Raw genomic sequence first — 25,701 nt, forward strand, 5'->3', positions numbered from 1 at the left:
GTGTTTGTGGGTGCAGTATGAATATCTGTGCGTGTAAGTGTTTGTGTGTGCAGTATGAATATCTGTGCGTGTAAGTGTTTGTGTGTGCAGTATGAATATCTGTGCGTGTAAGTGTTTGTGTGTGCAGTATGAATATCTGTGCGTGTAAGTGTTTGTGTGTGCAGTATGAATATCTGTGCGTGTAAGTGTTTGTGTGTGCAGTATGAATATCTGTGCGTGTAAGTGTTTGTGTGTGCAGTATGAATATATGTGCATGTAAGTGTTTGTGTGTGCAGTATGAATATCTGTGCATGTAAGTGTTTGTGTGTGCAGTATGAATATCTGTGCGTGTAAGTGTTTGTGTGTGCAGTATGAATATCTGTGCGTGTAAGTGTTTGTGTGTGCAGTATGAATATCTGTGCGTGTAAGTGTTTGTGTGTGCAGTATGAATATCTGTGCGTGTAAGTGTTTGTGTGTGCAGTATGAATATCTGTGCGTGTAAGTGTTTGTGTGTGCAGTATGAATATCTGTGCGTGTAAGTGTTTGTGTGTGCAGTATGAATATATGTGCATGTTAGTGTTTGTGTGTGCAGCAGGGATATGTGTCAGTGTCCCTGTATGTGTAAAATGTCACAAATGTTCCTTTGTGTTTGTGCAATTTGCTCAAAATAAAGTAAAACAGAATAGTTTACAGATATAAATAAATAAATAAATACATAATTACATAATTACATAGTTTCACCCACAAAAATCTCTGTCTTGTATCTAGAACAGACATGAAACTACATGTAAAGGCTACATCTACAATTTGTTTCTATCGTGGTAAGTGCACAACAGTCTTTGTGTTGTAGAATTATAGAATTTATGAAATCAGCATAAGAGAATACTTTATCAGGGAGAAATGTGCGTCAGCGGAACAATGTGTTCATCAAGAATGAAACATTGTGGCCGTTGAGCGACATGTTGATCTCAATAAAGTATGTGTCAGCTGAATAATAAAATGTGTATCTACTAAAAAACCTTGAAAATTAAGCTTTGAAACTAATAATGCCAACTACTCAAAATTGCTGCCAAAGCAACCCTCCCATCGAGTGGACACCTCGTGCTAACAAGATGGCACCTACATCCTGTGTCCACTCCCGTGTCAAGAATGTCACCACCTCTTGATGGGAGGGCATTTGACGAACCACTTAACACCTAAACCAATTAATAATGTTTACTTGCTGTTATCTTGAATTCTTCAGTGATGTAATAATGCCTTTAAAAGGGTCTGCGCACTCATTTTTGAATTAAACCATTCCGAAGTTCTTTCATTAACCTGAACCCTGTGTCTCAGTGTGAATTTACTTCCGCGTGCACGCAACTTTATTATTTTTAATTTGGACAGGAACAGATAGTCATTCAAACGTATTGGTTTGCTGGGGCCAAATTGATGTGGATTCTTTTCTGCAAACCAATAAGTTTGAATGACTATCTGTTCCTGTCCAAATTAAAAATAATAAAGTTGCGTGCACGCGGAAGTAAATTCACACTGAGACACAGGGTTCAGGTTAATGAAAGAACTTCGGAATGGTTTAATTCAAAAATGAGTGCGCAGACCCTTTTAAAGGCATTATTACATCACTGAAGAATTCAAGATAACAACAAGTAAACATTATTAATTGGTTTAGGTGTTAAGTGGTTAGTCAAATGTCCTCCCATCAAGAGGTGGTGACATTCTTGACACGGGAGTGGACACAGGATGTAGGTGCCATCTTGTTAGCACGAGGTGTCCACTCGATGGGAGGGGTGCTTTGGCAGCAATTTTGAGTAGTTGGCATTATTAGTTTCAAAGCTTAATTTTCAAGGTTTTTTAGTAGATACACATTTTATTATTCAGCTGACACATACTTTATTGAGATCAACATGTCGCTCAACGGCCACAGTGTTTCATTCTTGATGAACACATTGTTCCGCTGACGCACATTTCTCCCTGATAAAGTATTCTCTTATGCTGATTTCATAAATTCTATAATTCTACAACATTTGTAAATGGTTTTCAGGAAAAAAAAAAAGAAAATGGCGGAGGTTTCCATCCAACCAGGTTATCATTAGGATTTACGAATGACGTTTTGTCTGGATAAGAGATGTATGAAGGGAAAAGTGTCTCCAATGTAACAGAAAAGCATTTTTTTCCATTGAGATTTGTAAGAAAAATAGGATTAAAACTATTGAAATAGACAGGCTGAGAATTTAAGGAGGACCATGCTGTGGGCCAGAGATGGGGCTTAGGTTTAACAATATTACCAAAAGCACTTGCATGCTCTCTTTAAAGAGGACTTCAATTTAGCGAAAGATATACTCAAGAGATGAGGTTAGGTTAATAAAGCTTGTGTGTTATTTAAAATGGCGATCCAGAAAGAAAAATATCGATCTTTTTTCCTATTAGTAATCTCTTCATATTCATTATGTCCTCTTCCTTGATTGTAAAATTGAAACAAGTTTATTTATTTATTTTTCCATGAAAGTTACTGAATGTTCCTATCACAGATTGGTAAAAAAAAATCTAAAAGTATTCCAAGCATTCTGCATTGGGGCTTAGCTGCCCTCTGCTGGTGCAGGAAGGGTACATCATGCAGTTTAAGTTGGTATTTTATGGCCACATAGCAAAACAAACTCAAAGGGGAAGTGTCCGTTCTCATGATATTTAATGTACAGTGTTTACTTATCAAAAGTACTACTTGGTAATGTTTATGCACTAAATAAAAAAAATAAAAAAATCTTTATTTAGATGAACAGGAACACTTAAAAAAAACACGTGTACAATATTTATACAATGCTTTCCTATAGGGTTTCAGGCGACGCTGGATATCCTCATGCATAGTGTAAGGATGTCCAGCGTCAGTTAGGCGACCCGGAAGTCCCTCTAGTGGCGGTTTGGTAGAATGAGATGAATATTCTTGTTCTCGGGTAAAACATTGGCTTAAGGATAGTGTACAACGACTTGTCATTAATGGTACGTTTTCAAGCTGGACAAAAGTGGTAAGTGGTGTCCCTCAGGGTTCTGTTTTGGGACCGCTTCTGTGTAACATATTTATAAATGATCTTGCAATAGGCACTAAAAGCCATGTTTTAGTGTTTGCAGATGACACATAACTTTGTAAAGTAATAAAATGTGAACAGGTTATTGCTTTGCTGCAGAGGGATTTAGATACATTGGGGGACTGGGCACTAAAATGGCAGATTAAATTTAATGTAGAGAAATGCAGTTATGCACGTCGGGGTTAAGAATGCACGAGCAGCTTACACACTAAATGGTAGTGAATTAGGGATAACCACACACAAGAAGGATTTGGGAATTGTTATAGACCACAAATTAGGCAGCAATATGCAATGTCAATCTGCAGTTGCTAAGGCCAGTAAGGTTTTGTAATGTATAAATAGGGGCATAAATTCTCGGGATGAAAATACAATTTTGCCTCTTTATAAATCGCTGGTAAGACCACACCTTGAATATGTTGTGCAATTTTGGGCACCTGTTCTAAAGAAAGATATCACGGCACTAGAAAAAGTGCAGAGACAAGCTACAAAATTGATAAAAGGAATGGATCATCTAAGGCAAAGAAAAGGTTTGTTTGTTTTTTACAGTAAGAGCAATAAGGATATGGAATTCTCTGCCTGAAGAGGCGGTTTTGTCAGAGTCTATACAGATGTTTAAACTGCAATTGGATAAATACTTCCAAAAACATAACATACAGGGATATCATTTCTATTTAGTGGGGTAATAGCTGCTTGATCCAAGGAGACATCTGACTGCTATTTTGGGGTCAAGAAGGAATTTTTTCCTAGTTTGTTGCAAAATTGGAAGCTCTTCATACTGGGTTTTTTGCCTTCTTTTGGATCAACAGCAAAAGCATATGTGAGGAAGGCTGAACTTGATGGACGCAAGTCTCTTTTCAGCTATGTAACTATGTAACATACACTTAAAAAAGGTGAGTGGCAGTAAGTGTAGTTTTTATATCCTGGTGTTCAGTAAGTGTGCAAAAAAGTGGTAAGAAACAAGGGACCTATGCTAGGTCATACTTGGTGACTGCCATATATATCCACCAATGGAGTGTCAGAAAAATAAAGGGGTGCCCTAACAAGCTGTTAAAAAAGTGGTTTTCTTTTCACACTATAAAACAATGTGATGTTGTATGTTTTTTTTTCATATTCAAAGATCAGAAATAACCAGATGAGAAGAAACTCATAGTTTGGGAATACATTTACCTGCTGGGCACGGACCAATTGACCACCACGGAAGCAGAAAACCTCTTAGGCAAAGCAGCAAAATGTATCGGGAGGACTTGATTGACTACACTGCACAGAAATATCTACTGATGTAAAATAATGGGTGTCAATGTCTCATTGGAAACATGGGTCTAAATGAAGTAGTGCATCCTTGGTAGCATGCATTAAAAACATGTATGTATTTGCCTTCTTTTGGATCAACAGCAAAAAACAGATGTAAGGAAATCTGAACTTGATGTCTCTTTTCAGCCCATGTAACTATCATGTGTGACGCATTGGGCAATGTATGAATATTATAGCAGTGTTCATTAAAGGACCATTCTAGGCACCCAGACCACTTCAGCTTAATTAAGTGGTCTGGGTGCCAGGTCCAGCTAGGGTTATTTTGGGGAATATTTAAGGATGTGGAATTCTCTGCCTGAAGGATGTGGAATTCTCTGCCTGAAGAAGTGGTTTTATCAGAGAAACTGCTATGTTTATAAATTGGTTAAGCCTTCCCCCTAATCCTCTAGTGGCTGTCTCATTGACAGCCGCTAGAGGCCCTTGCGTGATTCTCACTGTGAAAATCACAGTGAGAGCATGCAAGCGTCCATAGGAAAGCATTGTAAATGCTTTCCTATGCGACCAGCTGGATGCGCGCGCAGCTCTTGCCGCGCGTGCGCATTCAGCCGACGGGGCGGAACGGAGGAGGATCGGAGGCAGAGAGCTCCCCGCCCAGCGCTGGAAAAAGTTAAGTTTTACCCCTTTTCCCCTTTCCAGAGCCGGGCGATAGGGGGACCCTGAGGGTGGGGGCACCCTCAGGGCACTATAGTGCCAGGAAAACGAGTATGTTTTCCTGGCACTATAGTGGTCCTTTAAAGCACCGTGTCATTACAGGGCGGTTCATGGTGGCATCAGTTTAAATAGAGTTAGTGGAAATAATCCCTGATGTCACCAGCAAACAAGCTTCCTGAAATGCACCCTATGACCCCTATCCAAGTGTCAGAAAGGCACGGCCATAAGAGACACTGCATGCTAGAGAAAACCACAAAACAAACAGTCTACGGTAAGATTAGCTGGGGGACAAGCAGCAGAGCGATCGTCTATAACGGCACTTAATTGGGAATATACATCAGCTTATTTCTACAGGTTACTTAGGTTTAGAGATGTCCTGAACAGTTCGCCGGGAACTATTCGCCGGCGAACATAGCTTGTTCGCGGTCGCCGCGGCGGGCGAACATATGTGATGTTCGGTCCGCCCCCTATTCGTCATCATTGAGTAAACTTTGACCCTGTATCTCACAGTCAGCAGACACATTCCAGTCAATCAGCAGCAGACCCTCCCACCTCCATGACGAATAGGGGGCGGACCGAACATCGCATATGTTCGCCCGCCGCGGCGACTGCGAACAAGCTATGCTCACCGGCGAACAGTTCGGGACATCTCTACTAGGTTTTATTCTATCTATCCTGTTAATTTAAACCTATAATTGCATCTAAACATCGGCATTTACAATGGTGGAACTTTATCAGAAGCGGTTTCTAATTTTGATTTTCTAAAACAAAATATATCTGACTGTCAGCACAATTTAATCCATACTATACGGATGGCTTATGAAATATACCATATAGTAAATTATCATTTTAGGCCCCAGTACTATTTAACAAAACCGATTAAAAAAAATACAGTCGGGGGGCGGAGCCGGACCGCCATGCCGAGCGGACGCACAGAGGAATAGCTCCCGACAAGCTACCCAGTTTTAGCCCTTAAAAACCGGCAAAATTCTTACCCAGAAACTGGCAGCTGTGCCACAGCACAAGAGGCGACCCTGGTACCGGGGAGAGGCTTGCCGTGAGGATTTAGTCCCTCGGTGGGGCGATCCCTGTCAGCCAAGATGGAGACCGCTCGGGCGGTGAGCGGGGTGGACGGCCGCTGCCCAGCTATCCTGCCCACCAGAGGTACGGCAGAAACGAGAAGCTAGGCAGGTCCGGCCCTGTGGGCCGGCGGGGGTGATCCAGGTCCCCACCGGAGTGCCACGAACTTGTCGAGGGTCCGCTTCCAAAATGGCGGAGACCGCGTGGCAGGCGACTCTGCCGGACGCATCCCCCTCTCCGGATACAACACAGGCGGACTGCAGACCCTGAACGAGCAGGAACCGGCGAATAAGTACCAAGGTACCACAAGCCAGGGAGGTGCAGCACTACTACCCACAACATCAGAGTGTACGAATCGCACCATGGGACAATGCTTTAAGGCCCTGAATTACCCTACTGAGATTAACTCACCGCAGAGGGGCAGAAACAAACTGCCTGACAACCTAAAGTCACCATACTGGGACTCTCCCCCTGTACAAGGCAGGCATCAGGCTGGACAGCAAATGCCCCTGGGTGGAAAATTGTTTCCCTGCACGGACACCTAATGGGACTGCATTTACCACCAAAGTCATCAATCCGCTCATCCCACTATGGCAGACCGCACTGCAAACAGACGGATCGCCCGGCATCCCGACAAGGACGCTTGACTAGCTGCACTGGCCCAACATGGGGTGGACACTCTACACAGCAAAGCACACCCCTAATGTTGACACCGCTTTTATGTCTTGCTCTTTGTTGTCAAGCTACCTACACCTTAAAGCTAGCTTCACAAACCGTTTTCTCTTTCGCAACGTTCAGTTAAGCCTGGACATAAGTCTTAAATAGATAACTCATTTACGCGTAATGTTAAGCTTGGTTATATATATTAAAAATGTGCAAAGAACTCATGCCACTGCCTAAACTGAATGCATATGCAAGTGAACGCTGTTGTGGCGTATTGAAAATGCTTGTACCTACCTGCACAATAAAAATAAAGAATGAAAAAAAAAAAAAAAAAAAAAATACCGTCAATGGAAAAAAAAAAGTGCTTTTTTTTTTATATTGCCTTATTTCATGAGCTAGAAGACAGCAGTTCAGTTTTACTGCTACCTAAGGCATTAAAAGCAGACAATCACACGGCCATTGTTGGAAAATATATAGACCCAGTCTACAAGAAGATGCAACCTGTATCCACTAACAGTGCACAACGCCATGACATAGCTTGGTATCTTTGGGACGGTCATCAAATTCTCATCTCTTCCACAAGCCAAGTGTGTTAGACTGAGAGCACAGGATGTCCCTCTGGACATTATTAGAATCAATGGTCACGACTGCAGGTTCTCTGATCCTTTTGACCCCTGTTTGTAATCCAATTAATATTATTATTTATATAGCGCCATCAGATTATTATTATTATTATTATTATAGCAATTTATATAGCGCCAACAGATTCCGTAGCGCTTTACAATATTATGAGAAGGGATTTAACTATAAATAGGACAATTACAAATAAACTTACAGGAACAATAGGTTGAAGAGGACCCTGCTCGATCGAGCTTACATTCTATAGGAGGTGGGTAGCGCTGTACAATGGGTGGTCTAACAGACATGTATGGTTTCTATGCTTGTTTTTAGTTTGTAAAATTTCTATTTGTGATTTTTTTTCCCCCTTAGTTCACATCTAAACAGCTCTAAGTTCAAGCAGACAAAAAACAAACATGGCCATCAATGTTATTTTTATTCTTTATATTGATTAGCTACTCATTATGTGCTGTTGAAAAGAACCTGCCACTTCACAGATTTTAGCACAACCAAACAAATACCTGAAAGTTTTATTTATTTTAATGATTTACAAATTATTGTAATTTACATACCGTGCCGGGCAACAACCAAGCTAAGCATTTAAATTAGTTAAATCTTGCAGTGCCGTACGCATTGCCAAGTGTGCATGTGCTTGTACACAATTATTTTCATTGATGTCAAAGTGCACATGGGTGCACCCAAAGCATCATGGTCCAGCACAGAAGCCCTCAATGCAGAAATGCACAGAGGGTACGTTTTTGTTACTTACCTCCACTGCTTTATTAACCCTGGTATATGCTGCAGTAGCATTTACTGGGGTGGGTAAATGAAGTACTCTCATTTCTTTGCATGTGACAGCTTTTTCTTAAGTGCAAATAGCCTCTGAAAAACCTTACAGATGGCATATCTGCCAAAGAACAACAGAGTAAAATAAAACATAATAAATGTTAGAGTCTATTTCTATCACATTCAAAGTATATTAATTCTTTCTTTCTTTCAGAGGGCTTTTCGAATTACTAAGAATATATCTATACCCAAAGTTCAGCTAGCACACTGTGTGTTTACAAATACTGCTTGCTACTCAAACATCAAGTAGTATAGGTTTTCTCTACATTATCTCACTAATGCATATATCCAACAACAGATGGGACACAGTAGATAAAGCCAGTTTTGTCCTTCAGTCACACAACAACAGTAAGTGATGATAAGCACTGAGATAGCACTATTTGCAGTTTACATCTCGATAAATATCAACAAATTAGATATTATTGCTATTTGTTGCATTTTTAGATACATGGTTTTATAAACATGCCACGTCTCTTCAATATTTCTTTAAGGATGGATCTGGTAATGACACATTCAATTTATTGTACATCATTGTTATACAAATTTATTTTCATTTATCTAAACAAAATAAACAAAAAAAATGCTGTTTTACCCTCTGTTTAAGTACAAGTTGAGCATCTTAAAAGATTTTTGAGAAGGGGCGGGGCCTAGCTAACATGGCCGACGGACGTGTCTGAGGGGAGCTCCTCACACAATCATAGCGAAATCAATAAAAAGACAGCTCAGCGACCACCAAACTTGGGCGAAAGGGTTCAAACCTAAACCGCATACCGAAGGAGAAATCCCCCAAGCGACTGGGGAGCTTCATCCACGATCCGCGACCAAAAATACCCACTGCGGCCTACCTTAAAGGCAAACTACATGGATGGGAGACAAGGCCGATCTCCCAGCCACCCACCGCCAGTGTACCGTAACCGACCCGATCCCCCTTCCCCCCCCCAGGACCGGAGGGGGTTATCCCGGTCCCACCTGGGGGCGCAGCAACTACGAAGCACGCATAACTCACCGGCCCCCCAGGTTACTCCTACCCGACAAGCTGAAACCAAAATGGCGTATGCGGAGGAGACCACACAGTTGTCTGCATGGGAGGCACAATTCAATGCTACCTTCGTCAGAATCTGCGCTGCGTTCTGGTGCCGGATTGAATCCCGTGCAGCACAGACGCAGCCACCGTGGAATCCAGTGATCACGCATCAGCAGACAAGTCCGGAGACAAACCGAGCGCAAGGCACTGGTGTCCCTACAAGACCCATCACACACACGTGGAAACTGCTGCCGCTACGATCGCTCACCCTTCATCTGGGCTGGGCGCTCACGAGGAGGAACACCTCCATAGCCTGCCATACACCCAGGGAGAAGTTTTGGATACAACAGAACCCTGGACCCACGATCCTGCTGATGGGATCAATGGCACACGGGCATGAGCACCTATTAAGGCCTCGGGCCGAAGACAGGCGGTTCCGAAGACAGGCGAGTGACACCACAGCATGGGAGCAAATAAGCCGACTTCACCGTCGGAGAAGACACGTCAGCAGACTGGAATGGACCTCCGACATGGCAGAGATCCTCGAGACTACCATCCCGAGACATAACAGACAAACCTCCGGCAACCGAGCAACATTCATACTCTGCGGAGTGGGCTGAGTTTATCAATAGACACTACTGGAAGTGCCAGCTCTTGCCTGGCGACCTAATGGGCACCTAGCTAGGACTTGGGCTGAAAACGCTTACTAATGCCCATTGGTAGCTCCATGGGTTCCTGCACCCGGACCAATGCACACCATTACCTCAGTTGCATAGCTTAGTACGATCCCATGTGGTTTCCTGATACACAAGTAATAAGCTATATCACTGTATAAATCAACAGCTAGCTTAACCAGTTTACTTATGCCTCTCTTGTATTATGTGAGCACAGTGTATCCAAATGCCCTAACACATCATTGCATAATTGCCATACCTTCACTGCTAATACTGTGCACCTTACTGTTAGACATGCTTACTACTGTTTACCTTGATCTTAGTTAGTTCTCACAGGTCAGCATTAGCCTGTACTGTTCAGCAGGTATGTTCAAATATAATAACTGAACTCTCATAGTTGCTAAGATTAGGAGACTCTAAATCAAAATGATGCCATGATTAGGTCCTGTAATTCACTGCATAGGACCTACTTAAAGGGAAACTCCAGTGCCAGGAAAACGATCCGTTTTCCTGGCACTGGAGGGTCCCTCTCCCTCCCACCCCCCAATCCCCGGTTACTGAAGGGGTGAAAACCCCTGCAGTGACTTACCAGAGGCAGCGACATGTCCCACGTCGCTGCTTCCTCCTCCTCCCCCGCCGCTCCTCCTTCTGCTTACGTCGGCCGGTGGGCGAGACTGATCTCGCCCGCCGGCCGAGGAGACCTAATGCGCATGCGCGGCAATGCCGCGCATGCGCATTAGCGCACCCCATAGGAAAGCATTGAAAATGAATTTCAATGCTTCCCTATGGGGAATAGAGCGACGCTGGAGGTCCTCACACAGCGTGAGGACGTCCAGCGACGCTCTAGCACAGAAAACCTGTGCTATAGAGCAGGAAGTTCCCTCTAGTGGCTGTCTAATAGACAGCCACTAGGGGAGGAGTTAACCCTGCAAGGTAATTATTGCAGTTTAAAAAAAAACTGCAATAATTACACTTGCAGGGTTAAGGGTAGTGGGAGTTGGCACCCAGACCACTCCAATGAGCAGAAGTGGTCCGGGTGCCTGGAGTGTCCCTTTAACGTTCAGAATAATGACTAGCATAACCATGCATATATGTAGAGCGTCTCGACAAAGCAAACCTCATTAAACAACAACTATATAGTCAGCTTAGCAGCAAAGTTTATCTTGTTTAACCATAAATCTGGGTAGTTGTTTATTATGTTACTTAAAGCTTATAGCCTATGCTAGTAAGCATGGTATTAGTTTAAGAGCAAAGCTCACACTCTGTACTCAAATACCCGTTAACAATGCATTTCATAGATAACACAAATGACCTATTAGCAACGAACATAAGTATTAGCTACAACTACAAAAAAATAAATAAATAAATGTTTTCGTTAAGTGACTTTCGAAATATAATAATTAGGCATCGATAATCGGGAAATGTAATTAATGTCTTCGATGTACCAACCCTATACTGTAGACAACTCATGCACTTCCCTTTTTCCATTCTGTATCCTGCTTATATGCCATAATAAAAGAAAGATTGAAAAAAAAAAAAAAAAAAAAAAGATTTTTGAGAATACTTTTAAAACAAAAAATATTTGATTTTGAATTGTTAAAAATGCTTTGGGAAGGTATTCCCTCAATATACAAGAGCGTGTCCCATAAAATTTAAATTAGCAGCAGTTCCACTTAACATTGAAAATCTAGGTCTGTTTGATTTTCTTAATCTCTTTGTATGTGAAGGAACTGCTATTGTCTACTGAGGTTGAACAAACAATAGCACATGCATAATGCATACAAGTAAGTCATCTAAGCAATGAAAGAACAGAGATGTAAAACTCACAGTTGGGTCACCACTGAGATCCAAACCCAGAACCAATCCATTAGATGAATTGAAAAAATCTTCAGCAAGTTTGACCGTTTGCTTGGCTACTGTAGAGCCTCCCCTTCTATCGATTGCCAATAAAAATCTGGAGAAAAAAAAAAAGAAATTACACATAATACGAATAGATCGCACAAGTCTGCAAGTATACCCTGTAATTATCCTTTACCAACACTGCTATAAACGGTTTTCATTGTATGTCCCGTGAGAAAATCTCACATAATCCACAATTGTTATAATGGTAAAATAAACGATTAGCAACTAAAAAAAAAAAAACACAAGTGAAATTTTTGGACCACTCAGTTGGCAATGGTTTAGCGTAGAACAAGTCAATAAAAGTCTTTGCGTTTTTTTACAGTGAGCTCTGTCCTGACCAGAATGTGACATAGCATACCATGATGTTCACTTAACCTTTTATAAGTAGGAAAAGCAATGTGATCCAGGCACTCAAAGCAAATAGGATAGCGGATTTATTAAGAAATCAGAAAATGAAGAGCAACATTAGGTCTCAAATGAGGTCTTTGTCAAGGAAAAGGCAAATGCAACTTTGCTACATCAAGGCAAATAAATGTGCAGGGGTTTAGAAAAATGCCCCTATTTGTGTCAATAGAGATTTTACAATTTAACTGAAAGAAGCAAGGTGAATTGTTAGGGTAGGACTCACCTAAGAGGTTTTGCCTTGACGTGGCAGGTGAGCTTAGACTTGAAAGGCCATTGGGGTGATTCTAAAAATACTCCAGTTATTTAAATGTGTATACAGGATTTGGGATAGTGCGCAAGTGCATTTTTTTTTGTTTTTATTAAATGTATTGGGGCTGATGTGTACTATTGTCATTGTTGCTGCCCAGGAGCAGCGGGAGTTTGAGCGCATGGCTTAATTTTGTATTAGATTGTAAGTATTGTTGGAGAAGCTTTTCAAAGTAATTGTATTTATAATTTTAAAAGTTTATCCATGTTTCAATAAAATCAAAAGGAGTATTACACAATATGCCAAAGGATGTACATACGCCATGAGTTCTATCCCCTGTTTTATTTTAATATAATAAGAATGGCAAAATGATTCTAGCCAGTGGCCAAGGTATGACAAGAGAATGGAGGTCTGTGATGATAAAAGTTATTTTACAATAGCAGATATTATAACCCTTCTATAATCTAAATCAGGATTCCCCAAACTCTGGCCCTCCAGATGTTGCTGAACTACAACTCCCATGATTCTATGAATGAAATACATAGGCTGAGAATCATGGGAGTTGTAGTTCAGTACCATCTGACGGGCCGGAGTTTGGGGAATCCTGATCTAAATGGTAGCCAAGGTATGGGCAGTAGATTGAGTGGCTGCTACTGTACTAGATACAGAGTTCCAGAGCCTTTATGAAGGTAGAGAATTTATGAAAAGTCCGATTAGAAGTTGCAACGAGGGACCTAGGTGCTCCTCATCTGTATTCCACTCTGTCTGCAGCTGTTGTGTGATATAATTAAGAGACTGGCGGCATTGAAGTGAGGACCAAGTGAGGTCTTAGTAGAAAGTACTCCTCAAAGAAAAGGAATCTTGCCCCGCAGAAACCGACATAATATTATTTTGTGAGGAAGAGTAGCGGACAATAACAATCGCATAGCACTTCACCGGTCAGTGGTTTTAAAGTTGTGGCTGATCAGAGTATGCGGCTGAAAACAGTTATCGCCAGTATATGAGGTAGTAGCAGTCCTACGAAACATGTAGCAACTAGGTGATCACTGTACCTTCCCGCCAACTGTATTGTTGGAGACTCAATTTTATAACAAGACACGGAGGCTCATATTGCATATCCCTTTCTTTACTGTTCACAAATAGCAGCAAAGGAAATAAACATAATGAAAAAAGAATGAACATGTGATAACATAGGCCCCTCCCCGCTCAGGTCCCAGTATAACAGGCAGCACTTCCCTTCCATTTCCCTCTTTCTTTGCTGCTCTGACACAAAGATAAGTACATGCCATATTTTCTCCTCATATTCTCTTAGTATACTGATTTTGTTAATTGATATTTTCTCTAATTTACTTGTATTTATTTATCCACTTATTTATTCGGTTATTTATTTATTTCTTTAGTATCAAAGTTTAGTAATTTGTCTCATTGTACCCTAGTCTCAGGGCCCAGACCTCCCCTGCCTATGTAGTCTTGTCTCCTGTCTGTTTCTTCTGCCCGGGCGCCTTTCTGCGCATTTTGCGTTCTCTCCCTCATGTTTGGTAGTTTTACCACGTATCTCGCGGGTGCCGCGAATCCCGCGAGATTTCCGGCGGCCATTTTCTGACATCCTGTCCCTACATCTTAGTGTGTCACTGGTCTGGGCCCTGGTGAGAGCGATTTCCCTTATTTCTTGCTTAGCTGTTTGGGTGACTAACCCATACGTTCTTTATTTCCTATTACTCCTGCTAGTTTCTCAACATGCCTAAACCCAGACTATCCGCTGGGTCCACTCACTCTGGGGAGTCGGATACCCCACTCATTAGAACTGAGGCTCCTGTCACCTCAGATATCTCGCCTTCTATGGCTGATGGAAATACCCACCCCGGTGGGGCACAGTTTCTAGCGCTACAGCGCTCAGTAACAGATGCCATTATGGCAGCTATGGGGTCTATGTCCTCCACCCTCTCCCACACCATTTCAAAGGGCCTCTTGCCATGTCCTTCAGACGAGCAACTCTCGGGCCTATTGACACCCCAGGGAGAGGTGTCTAAAGAGGGGTTCAAAAAGGCTACCCGTAAGTCCAAACATTCCTCTGCCTCCAGAAACACCATGACTGGCGCACCTTCGGTGGCCCCAGAAAGCGTGTCCCATCCACGCAAAAGAGCCTTTCTGCGCCAGGCAGAACGGGCGCGGCTATGGAAATGTGCCAGAGCACAGATTGAGAGCGACACCGACTCAGAAATCGGGTCAAATGAGGAGGCTATGAACAAGTCGGATACCGACTCTGATGCGGATGCCGCCGATGGCACTCTTGACCTCCTTTCCTCTGCTCAGGCAGAGATGCCCGGAGGCGAGACAGGGACCAGGAACCCCGCGGCTGCAGGGGGTCCCACTCTTCGACCCGGATGACCTACACCATCCGAGGTCGGCGGAGTGGCTCCCGGCCGACCACATTGCCACATACCTGGAAAATTGGGTCAGAAAACCCTTAAGCAAGGCGGCCCGCAACAAATTGAGGGCGGAGTGTCCTAGGCCTGTGGTGCCCAACAAGGTTTGTGATACCCCAGAGGTTGACCCCAAAATGACCCAGTTCCTCACTAAAATGGTCTGGAATCCCCGTAAAGGACTGGAGTCCGCTTTGAAGTCCTGCCAGGACAAGCACCTGGACATATTCGGACCTTTGGCCAAATTATTTCACTTGGCGGAAGACGCCAGAGCGGAAAACCGCATGGTCGACCCTGAAGACCTTAGAGGTTGGGTCCAGAGAGCAATTTGTATTGCTGGGAGTGTAAATACCTCCCTATCTATAGAAAGGCGTAAAGCCATATTATTCAAAATTGAGCCCAAACTGGCCAACCTCGCCCTTACAGAAGCGGGCAAAGACGCCCAAGGACTCCTCTTCGGAGATTCCTTCATTAAAGATTTAGGGCGCTTTGTGGGAGCATTCACGGCTTTAGACAAGGCCCAAGCCTCCATGAGGCGAGTATTCCAGGGGCGGGTCTCTACCAGGGGCGGCAGACTCAGGAGCCGTCTGTCCCGCCGCAGCTACCCCCAATCCCGTGGCACGGGAAGAGGCTCCTTTCAACACCATAACCAATACCAAGAGGCCTCCCGCCCCATGTTTTTTCCATCCCGCGGACGTCCATGGCGATCCAGAGGCCTTCGGGGTAACCCAAGCTCAAGACGACCATACGGTGAGTTACCTCATACCACACATTTCTTCTCCGGGTTACGTAGGGGGCAGACTCCAACATTTTTTCCCAGCCTGGTCACAAATCACTTAAGATCCCTGGGTACTGAACACTATTCGGGGTTTCAATGTGGAACTCACCAGCCACCCCATACACATTCCCCCTCCTCGACCGATCCGCTTTTCCCTCCAGGATCGCGGACGGATCGACGAGGAACTTTCAACCCTCCGGTTCAAAGGGGCTATAGAACTAGCACCCCCCAACCCTGCAGGCGTAATAAGCAATATCTTCCTAGTGGAAAAGAAAGGCGGCCAATTGAGGCCAGTCATAAATTTGCGCCCCCTCAATGCCGTAGTCAGGTACCGCCATTTCAAGATGGAGGGTATTCACCTGCTAAGGGATCTCCTCCTCCACGGAGACTGGCTAGCAAAACTAGACCTAAAAGACGCGTACCTGACAGTGCCAATAGCGGAGGCATCTCGGGACCTCCTACGCTTTTACTGGCGGCACGAAACATGGCGGTTCACCTGCCTACCCTTTGGCCTATCCTCAGCCCCGTGGTGTTTCACGAAGCTTCTACGACCTGTTATGGCCTGGCTACGCAGTCGAGGAGTTCGACTAATCGTCTACCTAGACGATATTCTCCTCATGGCTCAGGAGCGCTCCACCCTCCTCACACATCTACGGCTAGCCATAAACCTCCTGTCACGCTTAGGTTTCATAATCAACTGGGAGAAGTCATGCCTGACCCCCGCCACCCGCTTGGAATTCCTAGGATTCCAAGTGGATTCGGGGGCAACACTGAGCCTCCCGATGTCCAAAATTCGATCCATCCGCAAAGAGTTACGCAGGGCCCTTATCCGGCCCCAGCTCACCTTACGCCAACTGGCCTCCTCAATCCAGGCCGTGTTCCCAGGCCCACTCCATTTCAGGATTCTCAACCTGTCCGCATGGAATGGCAAAGCCATCTTCGGCTCAATGCCAGAATTCACGATCGACTCGGATGCGAGTCTACACGGCTGGGGAGCCCACTGCGAGGGAATCTCAACTGGGGGCCGTTGGTCGGAGTCCGAATCCCGACTACACATCAATGCCCTGGAACTTCTGGCAGGCTCCTTCGCCATCCGCAGCTTCGCCAAGGACCGTGCCCTATCATGTATTCGGCTCCGCATGGACAATGTTTCGGCGGTGAGATATGTCAACCACCTGGGCGGTACACAGTCGGCGGTCCTGGCCAGATTGGCGAAAGACTTTTGGGAATTCTGCCTGGAACGGAACCTGATGGTCTACGCGGAGTACCTACCTGGTCTGCACAACGTCCAGGCGGACTGGGGTTCACGTTATCTCTCAGACACCAGCGACTGGAGATTGGCCAGGAAGGTGTTCTCCAATATATCATATCTCTGGGGACCATTTACCATAGACCTTTTCGCCTCCCGGCTCAATGCCAAACTCCCACGCTTCTTCAGCTGGAGGCCGGACCCAATGGCGGAGGCAGTGGATGCCTTCCTACAAGATTGGAAGGGAGGCCTCCTTTATGCCTTCCCCCCGTTTTCCATGATCCCTCGCTCACTCCTGCAGGCCCGCAAACACCGGGCGGAACTGGTCATGGTCACCCCATTCTGGGAAACGCAGTCATGGTTTCCCCAAATGCTCGAGATGACGTTGGACTACCCTCGACTCCTGCCGGGACACCACGACCTGCTGCAAGACCCGACGGGACGCTATCATCCCCTCCGGCTAGAGGGCTCTCTCCCACTTCTGGCATGGCGGATCTCCGGGGACCCTGGGAAATCCAAGGAGTTTCGGACACAACTAGACACTTATTGGCAGCAGCATGGGCTCCCGGCACTAGACGGGCATATGGGTCAGCTTGGCGAGCTTGGGCTGGCTGGTGCATGGCTCGGAACGAGGATCCCGTTTCGGCCTCTGTAACAATGATCCTGCAGTTCCTGACGTCCCTCTTCGAAGCCGGTAAGGCTTACAGGACTATTAACCTTTACCGTTCCGCTATCTCAGCGATTCACCAAGGTTTCGAGGGCCGCCCCGCGGGACAACACCCCCTAGTGTGCCGACTCATCAAGGGTTCTAGATTTTCTAGACCACCCAGGCCCCGCTACTCCACGACCTGGGATGTCTCAGTTGTATTGGCTTTCCTCTCATCCTGGCCCGCTAACGCAGGACTCTCCCTCAAACAACTGTCCGCCAAATTGGTTTACCTGCTCTGCCTCATCTCATGCAAGAGAGTCTCGGATGTCAGTGCACTGGACTTCGATGCCAAGTCATATACCCCGGACGGGGTAACTTTTAACATCAGCAGGCGGACTAAGACTTCCATCAAAGCGGTATCATACCCTAGTTTCCCTGCCTCTCCTTCACTATGCCCAGTGACCTGCCTTCGCGAATATGAAACTCGCACTGAACCACACCGCTCTACCGTCTCCCCTCAGTTGTTTTTATCTTTCCGTCCTCCTTTTCATCCAGTTTCTAGCACTACCTTGTCACGCTGGGTGAAATGGCTGCTGGCCCAAGCAGGCATTGATACTGCGGTATTTGGCGCCCATTCAGTACGGGGGGCATCAGCCTCTTCTATGATGTCGGCAGGCGCACGCCTAGAAGACATTATGAGGACAGCTGACTGGTCTAGGGAGTCTACCTTCCGAGAATTCTACTTTCGGCCGGCCCCACATACATTCGCTGCGGTAATGGATCAGCTTTAAACTTGCAATATGAGCCTCCGTGTCTTGTTATAAAATTACATGATTTTGCTATTACATGACGAAAAGTCATGATTTTATTAAAGACACGGAGGCGAGTATTGTCCCACCCTTTTTTGTTGTTCTTACACACTGGTAATAATATATTTCCCCCCCCAGAATTACTCATACCACGACACACCGCATAGTATGGTTCAATACGGTAAGTGGGGCCATCCTTAGATATTGTTGTTTCAATAATACTGGATATATCAATTGTTTTTTGGGACTGTACATACGGGGGTCTTTTGTCCTCGCTGGTGTAACCTTGAAACTAGTTGCAAGTATCGACTTTAACCTATTGGCTCCTGTTCCTTTATATCTTCACAGCTTAATCCGGCAAGACAGCTAGCAATGGTCCGGTTTATTGGTCTCTTCCCGCTGTTCTCCATTGGTCCTATGGATTCTATGGTCAAGCTTCCCAGTTTTTGATGTTCTACCTTCTTCGGTTTTATGCTCTTACCTTGGGACTTTATTCTCACACTACTCTCGTTATGGACATTGTTCTTTGGTCGCATCTGCAGAAAGAGGGAAATGGAAGGGAAGTGCTGCCTGTTATACTGGGACCTGAGCGGGGAGGGGCCTATGTTATCACATGTTCATTCTTTTTTCATTCTGTTTATTTCCTTTGCTGCTATTTGTGAACAGTAAAGAAAGGGATATGCAATACTCGCCTCCGTGTCTTTAATAAAATCATGACTTTTCGTCATGTAATAGCAAAATCATGTAATTAATTAATAAGATTAAATGGTTATAGAGTCTAAAGTGGCCCTTTTATGCCACGGCCAGGCCTGGGCAGATAATAAGAGGGCAGTGATTGGCCGTTGGTGAAGAAGAAGTAAGGGTTATGTTGTAGAAAGCTGCATTTAAAAAAAAAAAAAAAACGAAGTGGAAGATGAAGCATGTATGTGTGGCCAAAAGCAGCAACACAAAGTCAAAGCTTCAAAAGAAACTCTAAATTTGCTATTTTCGGAAGAAAAAAAAATAAACTGTATTTTCCATCCATGGACTTTTTGTACATATTTTTGTAAATACCATTAATGTGCCCTCAAAATTTCAGAGAAGTCGTAACCCATGACAGTGCCCACAACAAACTATGGTAGTTGCAAGTTTATTTTTACAACAGGTACTAGGGAGGAAGAATTTAGTTTTTGTCCTTTTCCTTTTGCAATGAATGTGCTCTCTTTACTATGATTTGGCTACTGTTATTTTTAAACAATCTCACCAGTCCAAAATACTATATGTACATGTTACTTAAAGGGATACTATAGGCACCAAAACAACTTTAGCTTTAAGAAGTAGTTTGGTGTATAGATCATGCTCCTACAGTCTCACGGTTTAATTTTCTGCCATTTTGGAGTAAAATCACTGTGTTTATTCAACCATAATCACACCTGCCTGCGGCTCTCAAAGCCTTCCTAAACACTTCATGTAAAGAGAGATCTAATGTTTAAATCTCTCTTGCAGAAAGTCCAAGAAAACAAAGGCTGACAAAAGCCCTCCCGGACGGGATATCGGCGAAATGCTGCGGAACACGCAACAGGCCGCATGGTCCAAGATGGCGCTTGAGGACGATATCACCTCGTACTCCTCAGAGGACTTTGACACAGACCTGATGGAGGGAGCGTCCTTTGGGCCGACACCAAAACGCAACACACCCGGAGACCCGGTCACTGCAAGCCAACTTAAATAAATGCTGGCTGAATTACGCAAAGACCTATCTGCAGACATGGCCTACTATAAAGCAGCCATAGAAGGGGCCAAGTCGAAAATCACCCAGCTGGAAGCCTGTACGAGCACCCAGGACTCCAGATTAACAACGGTAGAAAAAACAGTAGCAGATCTAACAAAGCAGCAACATGCCACAGCAGATCGCCTGGATGCACTGGAGGACCAAAGGAGGCGCCACAACCTGAAAATCAGAGGGATACCTGACTCTGTGAGCCTCACTGAGCTACCCCACTACATCAGGCGCCTCCTGGGTGCCCTGCTCCCGCCAAAACAGGGGAAGTCCCTGAGGCTTGACGGGATGTTCCGACTACCGAAGCCGACCCGAGCTCCAGCAACCGCATCCGCGGACCTCATCCTACGATTCCAGAGCATATCGGACAAAGCGGCACTCCTAACTACACTGAGGGGCAAAACCCCCTTGTCGTTTGAGGGCAGCAAACTAACATTATTCCAGGATATCACTAAGAGTACGCTTACCTGGCGGAAATCACTGCAGCCGCTACTACAACACCTCCGCGCCAGAGAGCTTCCCTACCTATGGGGGACACCGCGAGCAGTATTATTCACTTTTAACGGGACCTTACATAAAGCACAGAGCTACCAAGAATTGGAATCACTTCTGACATCTGCGGGTATATTCCAAGCTGCACTCACAAAAAGATCGGGACTGTCCAGAATCAACCCAGCTACCATACGGGAGTTCATCCCGAGGGAACCTCTGGGACCAACACCGGCCAGCCCGCCGACTTGAGACACTCGGGACTATATACTCCGAGGGGACACCTCTAACCCACCACCAACAATAACCATGTTTTACACAGTTTAAGACGTCCGCAAACTTCTGTTGTGTTTTATTAAGATGTTTTTGCAGATCGCTCCTGACACTTACCTGATGTTAGCTTTAATATTGCCCCAGCAAATCCTTCCCTACACTGACATAAAATTGCTCCGTCTCGCTTTTTGCAACACCCAAGTACAGATAATGGGACTCGTGACACATAGGCGGACAACCAAACAGACAGACAGACGATGAGCCCCCACATGCAGTAGCCCATATTGAAGTGACCAAAGCCGGGCTCTTATCGCTATAGCCCAGCCACACTCGAGTCACCGCACCAACCCCCCCTCCCACCCGATACCTAGACGAGCCCTTTCAAAAAAGCATTAGCGCAAAACGGCAAGTATGTTTATAATAATGCAACCTTATTCAAAAATGTGCAATGTTCATATACGCCCATCACTGTTTTTAAAATGTTATATTTATCGCTGGCGAAGCTGTTGTGGCGTTGCCTACCGCCATGTTTTACATGAGCACGATAAAATAAAGAATATAAATGTCCTTTATTGTACAATCGGTTTAATTTAATTTAGATGTTTTATATTCTGCTCTGTTAATAGCCTGTTTGAGCCTGCAGGAGCCATATGTGTGTAATTATACTTCAAGTTGGAGAGCAGGAGGTAAAAACCTCTAAAGTAATAGAGATTTGACTGAAAATTAAACCAATTTGTTCATGCAGGCTGTGAGTCACTGTCAGTAAAGGTGTGCACCAAAACCGCTTCATTAAGCTAAAGTTGTTTTGATGCCTAAAATAGTTCCTAAAATAAAAAAATAAAAAATAAAAAAAAGAAGAAGTATAAGTACCGGACATCAATATCCAACTCCTCTTCTTTGCATTGTCTGATCCCTTCAAGTACAGTTTCCACATATGTTCTTTTGTTCATGCCTGTAAAAAGCAACACACGTTTACAAAACAACCACATATTAAGGCTTCTTACATAAACATTTATTTAGATTTAGATTACTCTCGTTTCCTATCCAAATCGATGTGAGTTATAAAAATATGGAGGTTGATCAGAGGTAGATAACTCGCAGCTGCTATGTTACTCTACAAGCAGTTTGTGTGTCATGATTCAGAGGTAGCCCAGCACGCAGTATTTGAACCAACTTAGCCAGTAATAACAGATGTACAGAATAGGAGACACATTACTGCTCCTTGGTGTGGCTGGGCTTGATGCAAAAACAGACAAGAAAATAGTCAAAGTACAAGCAGACATTGAGACAGAACCAAGTCACATGATACAACAGGATAGTCAAGACGAGTCAAAATATCACAACCATTTATGCTTGAAGAGACCTGCGAGTCTCACTGTGACTGTAAAATGATAATAAAAACATATTTACAAAAATAAAATAAAAATATCACAACCATCAAGGAACACTGTACCGGGTACAAGAGAGACCGCTGGCTTGTACCAGAATAAGTTATTTGACATTTATACCATTTGAGTAATTACTGCACACAAATATTATACTTGGGCACTTTGATACAGCGTCCAGAACCACAAGAGACACAAGAATGGGCCGTACTGTGACAATGCAATGCATTGTGCCCAAAGTCTATCCTGATGTAGGCAAGCAAATCTGTTTGATTGACTATAATAACATACTGTTAAATAGAGGAACAACCGTATGTGCAGTGCATGTGTACAAGTAAACATTATCTGTTGTACCTGAAGGAGACTCTCTAGGTGTGCTTCTTAATTCTAAATATTTGACACCATCAGCTGCAAACTCTCTGATAACATCTTTTGTTACCTAAATAAAAGACAATATTAATATACACAGCAAAGTTCTCAAAAGAATATTTCTATAAATATCTGCATCTTAAAATTGCATTCTAGGCAGCACAACAACTCCAGTAGGCTGTAGTGATTGTGGTGTCAGGAGACCCCTCCCACACTGCCCTGGGTTTATCAGGTGCCTGTGGATCTATACTTCAGTGATATCAGCTGACACTCCCAGCCTATGAGTGATATCTAAAATTGCACGAAACATTTAAAAAATAATATATATATATATTTTTTTATCTATAAAGCTGGAGAGGAACCTCCATGCTGGCAACATCACAGAAGACTAGAAGGGCTGCAAGAATCCAGGTAGGGGACCATTTACTGTGGGATGGTGCCCGTGGCTTCCAACAGTGCTCCGTATGGTCATGATCCTTAGAGTGCCCTTTTAAAACATATTGGCAAGAAACTTGTAAGAAAGTCGTTAGAACTTTAAAAGAAAAAATGATATATACCCCAAAAATACAAAGTTGACTGTACTTCAGGGAGTAGGTTTTGAAGACTATTACAACAGAAGACACTTTATTTGATACCGTAATGTAGTATCCTTCACACATGTCCTTGGGACACAGCAAAAGCCAGAAATCCATGCAATCACAGTATAAGCTCACACATGGAAGGAACAATGTAGATTACTGTGAGCATTATTTTGAGGCAGGTCATTGTACATGCAGGTGAACACATTCATTTCCTGCTTCCATCTTAGTGGAGAAACATGCAATTTTTGTGTAATTATATATTTTAACCTATAAATATACTGATGATTTCAGCAGATCAATGTATAGTTTTGCTTTGAGAATCACTAAAGGGATATAGTCACCAAAACATCTTTAGCTTAATGGAGTGGGTTTTGGTGTATAGATCGTGCCCCTGCAGTCTAACTGTTCAAGTATCTGCCCCTACGTTGTTTATGCATCCCTACACAGTCTCCATAAACATTTGCTGTAAAGAGAGATCCAATGTTTACTTCCTTTATTGCACAATCTGTTCAATTTAGACTCTTATCTCCTGCACTGTTAATAACTTGCTAGAGTCTGCAGAAGCCTCCAGTGTGTGATTCAATTTCAATTTACAGAGCAGGGAACACAAACTAAAGTTTGGAAATGAAACTATTTTGCCATGCTGGCTGTACCAGTCTCAGCCAGAGAGGATGTGGCTAGAGCTGCATAAACAGAAACAACATGATTTAACTCCTATATGGCAGAGAATGGAGTGGTGAGACTGCAGGGACATGATCGATACACCTAAACTGCTTCATTAAAGGAACACTATAGTGTCAAGAACACAAACATGTATTCCTGACACTATAGTGGTAAAATAACAGTTTAGTTCCCCGGCCCTCCTCTCTACTTTAAAAAGATGTTTAAACTGACCTTTTTTCCCAAGGCAGCACTGGTCTCACAGCAGCTGTCCCCATCCCGTCAGGAAGCATTGGAAGGCTATGGCGCATGCAAGACAAAATGCAGTGCTGTACCCATCAGCATCTCCACATTGAGATGCTTTGAATCAATGCATCTCTATTGGGAGCGTTCAGCGACTTCATGCAGAGCATGGAGATGCTGCAAGTAGGCGCGGCACACTAACCCCGTCTGAGTGACTGCCACTATTCGGGTTATTAGGCAGTAGTAGAAAGGCAGTGTTTACATGAAAAGGGCTGCAGGGACAAGCTATAAACACCATAACACCTACATTAACCGGCCGTTGTTCTGGTGACTGTAGTGTGTCTTTAAGATTTAAAGGAGCTGTATTCATTTCATTTGAGTAGTAATTGGGTGCACTCAGGCCAGGGACTAGCACACACATGAATTCAAAGTAGAAGAAAAAGGTCCAAGCATTCCAAAGCTCAGCAAGGCACATATATTAGAACAAATTTTTCCAGCAACGTTTCGACCCTACATTAGGCTTTTGCCAAACTAGTCTTATAATAAACGTGCGTTGCTGAGCTTTAGAATGACTGGACCTTTTTCTTCTACTTTGGATTCAACTATAGTGTCCCTTTAAGCTAAAGTTGTTTTGTTGCCTGTACTATTCCTGTAATAGGCTTACCAATAACATGTCCTCTGCCGTGTCCGTAACTTGGTGAATTATCCGAAACATTTCAAAACATCTGCAAAGTAAATGCAAAGAGTAAAATATGGAAACAGAATTCTGTGAATTCATTGAAAAAATTGTGACTAGTCAAGGATAATGTTACAGAACTAACCAGTAAGTGGTGCATTTTCTGCCATGCAAAACATATTCTCCAATTGTGTGGCACGTCTTCCCAAATCTAATACTGACACGGACAATGTAGCTCGAAAAACAAATAGCAATAACCAAGCTTGCTTTTCATATGGGCATAAATGTTATTCTTCATATGCAGAAGGAATTGAATATATATGTAGAAAATGCTCAGTCCCAATACATGTATAATCCAGGTGAGGGAGCTTGGAACAGTGTATAAACCCCGGAATATATGACTGTACAATTATAATTAGAAGTGTTTTGTATTTACTGCTGAGGGGAAATAAAGAATGAGAGCAGACTAATTAGAGCCTCTGTTATTTTAATAACGTTGTAATTAAAAGCTTAAATTAAAACCTACTCTATTGTGCCGACATTGCTGTGTCAAATGCTTTTCCCTTTCAAATAAAGGAACACTATAATGAATGGAGTGTGTTTGAGTGCAGTGGCTCTGTCCTTTTAACCTTGCAATGTAAAACAACAACCCGTTGCAGGGTTAAAAGGATTCTAGTGTTCTTCCTGACAGCCACTAGAGGCTCTTCTGCTGCACAGAGTAAAATTCGTTCACATGACGGGGAAACTCATAGGGAAGCATTGAACACAATTCTTTCCTATAGGGAAGCTTGGATGTGCGTGCGGCACTCGCCTCCTACGTGCATCAGGTCCTGAATGCTACTCTAGGAGGAGCATTGGATTGGACCATCGTCGAAAGA

General features: G+C 43.7%; 1 protein-coding gene across 2 annotated transcripts in view; it reads right to left on the minus strand.

Annotated features, from left to right (window-relative positions):
• Positions 1-25,701, minus strand: part of ADAL (adenosine deaminase like) — a 66,775-nt gene that overhangs the window by 22,443 nt on the left and 18,631 nt on the right. For both annotated transcript variants that reach the window (XM_063449123.1, XM_063449124.1), the window contains 4 exons: positions 24,812-24,872; positions 22,649-22,733; positions 21,780-21,861; positions 11,754-11,880 (listed from right to left, as the gene is read on the minus strand). In XM_063449123.1, coding sequence (XP_063305193.1) covers positions 11,754-11,880; positions 21,780-21,861; positions 22,649-22,733; positions 24,812-24,872 — 355 coding nt within the window. The remainder of the gene's footprint in view (positions 1-11,753; positions 11,881-21,779; positions 21,862-22,648; positions 22,734-24,811; positions 24,873-25,701) is intronic.

The sequence above is a fragment of the Pelobates fuscus genome, chromosome 3 (assembly GCF_036172605.1).
Source record: "Pelobates fuscus isolate aPelFus1 chromosome 3, aPelFus1.pri, whole genome shotgun sequence".
Lineage (NCBI taxonomy): Eukaryota > Metazoa > Chordata > Amphibia > Anura > Pelobatidae > Pelobates > Pelobates fuscus.